The sequence below is a fragment of the Danio aesculapii genome, chromosome 2 (assembly GCF_903798145.1).
Source record: "Danio aesculapii chromosome 2, fDanAes4.1, whole genome shotgun sequence".
NCBI lineage: Eukaryota > Metazoa > Chordata > Actinopteri > Cypriniformes > Danionidae > Danio > Danio aesculapii.
Genome location: NC_079436.1, coordinates 5,764,645 through 5,767,584, shown reverse-complemented (window position 1 = coordinate 5,767,584; position 2,940 = coordinate 5,764,645). Strand labels below are relative to the sequence as shown.

The 2,940-nt window shown below is 34.1% G+C and overlaps 1 protein-coding gene across 2 annotated transcripts in view; it reads right to left on the bottom strand.

The window, feature by feature from the left end:
• bcl6ab (BCL6A transcription repressor b) overlaps window positions 1–2,457 on the bottom strand; it is a 14,823-nt gene extending 12,366 nt beyond the window's left edge. The window contains exons 1-3 of one of the 2 annotated variants that reach the window (XM_056471526.1): window positions 2,354–2,457; window positions 162–331; window positions 1–72 (exon numbers count right to left, since the gene is read on the bottom strand). The exon at window positions 1–72 is cut by the window's left edge and continues 150 nt beyond it. In XM_056471526.1, the coding sequence (XP_056327501.1) occupies window positions 1–72; window positions 162–322 (233 nt within the window). In that variant the 5' untranslated portion in view covers window positions 323–331; window positions 2,354–2,457. The remainder of the gene's footprint in view (window positions 73–161; window positions 332–2,353) is intronic. The other variant, XM_056471517.1, reaches the window with a different exon arrangement.
• Between the last annotated feature and the right edge of the window lie 483 nt (window positions 2,458–2,940).

Below are 2,940 nucleotides of genomic sequence, written 5' to 3'. Positions count from 1 at the left end.
ACCTTTGGATCTAAACTTATGAGGCTTAAGTTGCTTTTATGATTGTCTGCAAACATGGAGTAAAAGAGGCCACTGGGAAAAGAGAAGACGTAATATTAATGTCACTTAGTATACACGTGTAAGTATGCGCTATATTAAAAATGCAAATATCATAGCACTACCTGCATGCCATCAGAACTGTTTTATGTGCCCGGAACTGCTGCCCACCGACCATAATGGTGACATCAGTCAGGAGGTTTCTGCTGCGGAGTCGATTGAAATTGAACAGCACATCACCAGCATGGCGGGTGAATTTAATGCAGCCATCTGCTGCACACGACATATTGTTCGCCTGCACAGAAACGATTCAAAATCTAGTAAAACATTTGCAAAAATAAAGTAAACTCCTGCCGTGATTGCAAACATGGAATGAATAAACAAATAAAAAATGGGGCAAAATCTGGTCTTAAATATTAATCTGACAATTTATTATGATGAATAAAAGGAAAGAAGGAAAAAGAAAATAAATGAAATTACATAATCATTTAAAAACATTATTAAAATATTCAATTTCATACTCAAAAATTAATTTTAACATGAATAAACAATTTGATTTAAACAATGTAATGAATAAAAATTAGACAAAATGATCAGTATTTAAATTAACATACAAATAAATACAGCACTGTAGTGAAATGGAAAAAGTAATAATGTAACTTAACATTTAGACCCATTTATTGTATTTCTTATTAAAAAAAAAAGACTGCTTTTGCATTTTAAGTTGGGGTCCCTACATGACAAGTGTTATATTTCGGGGTCTGTGGCATCAACCCCCCACAATGTGCCATATTACTTTAGTTCAAAAAACTTCATGTGCAACTTGTGAACACTAGATGTCCACAAAGTTACAATATTGCAAACTGAAAAGAATTACTTTTACACCAGGCCTAAAAATCTGATATTTATATTAGTTTGTGATTACAACTCATTACTTATCATTTGCTTTATAGCTGAGATTGTTTCTGTTTGGTTTGATCCTCCGTAACAAAACTGGATTTCCCCATGTACGCACCCTCAAGTGGGTCCAAATCTATATGAGTCTGTTAATCTATATTTTTCTGTTAAAACATAAAAGAAGATACTTTGAAGAATGTTAGAAGCCATTGACATCTATAGCAAGAAAAACAAATACAAAGGAAGCCAATGGTTATTGATATAACATTTTACTAAACTTCTTATGTATTCAACAGAGAAATAAACTCATCAGGTTTGTGACAAGTGAAGGGTGAGTAAATAATGACAGTAGTCTATCCTGGGTGAACTATCCCTTTTAAACGCAACCAAAACTGCTATTCGTACACTCTAATGATTACACATTTCACTTAAATCGACATACCAAAGCGTAGAGTTTACCTACATCATTTTGACCATCACAAAAATGACTAGTTTTAAACAGCATTATTTTTGGCTTTTACATCAACGGATCTACTTGAGGTCACCTAAAAACACACACAACCTTGCATAAGGACAAACGTCACTACATAGGGAGTAGTAGGCTATATGATTTAAGACACGGTGCGTGACGTGACGCAAGCTTCAATTTGTCCCCGTGAGAGTAACACTTGTTGAACTGCGAAAGCACAATTTGATATCGAACCATGTGATTTATTGACAAAATATTATGACGAGATGTTTATGAATAGCAAGAAGTCAAATGAGAATACTCCGATAGATGCTCTTAATAAAAACATTTGATATAAGTTGCTGTTAAATAAAGATCTCGTGAATAATATCATGAAATGTGTGTGCTTAAATGGCGCAATCATAACTGAACATTAAAATATGTGCGCATAGCTTAATATAGAGAATTAACCTGATTGATGCTTTATTACATTTTCTATTAACCGGTATAAAATCACATGAGCACGGGCGAATTCTAGATAGAGATAATCTATAAAAACAAACAAACAATAAACAACAAGAACACGTTATGTTTTAAATAATGGCACATTTATATAACCTGTACCCGCTTTATGACCACCAACAGGTAATAAACTTAGTTTTCCACCCGTATAAAGTTGTAACCTACATTTATTGTTCAATACAAAGTGCGATCGCCAAATCTGCTTGACCAAACTATATCCAACGCAACTCAATACAACACTGTGAAACTGACACAGGAGACGAAAAGATTAAGTATTCACGCAATAGGCCAACAAAAGTCGAGTTGCGTAATTAACACGACAGCTCTAAATAGAACAAAGTAGTCTGGCTTAAAGCAGAATTCAATTTCATTATTCAAATAACTCGCTATTATAGAGCGTCCCATGTTTTCCATGTTGCCTAGACATTTTGCTAGATTGAATAAAATCACCTGGTATGTTTTTCTTGGAAGTGTCCAACGAAGACAGTTCTTGGAAGAACTCTTCTGAGAAGACGCAGTTCTCAATTCTCGGAATTTTACCAGTGGACTGTACCACTCACACACGAGAGGGGGATCCGGACGTTTCCGTCTCCACGCATTCTTGGTATTAAATGACTGCTTATCATAAATATGAAATAACTCACACGGAATGTCTTATGTCTAAAATGCATACTCAAGTTTATTACTCTTTGCTACGTAGCTATTAAAACGATTGGATTAATTACTAAGCGGGCCACTTACTGCAATGAGTTGCTCCACAGACGCGGTCATGGGCAACGTCACTCCACCACCCTTTCACTGCCGTACTGATTCCGCAGAAAATGATTCCCTGCGATTTGACCGGTAGTAATTTGTATATTATGTCATGTTGATTTAACTAAGCCATTATAGTCAGCATAGCCTAAATTTAATTCCTATGAATAAAAAAAAACCTACCTCAGATTCATTTCTAGGTTATTGAATATGCCTATTATTATTGATGTTATTATTATTATTATTATTATTATTATTATTATTATTATTATTATTATTATTAT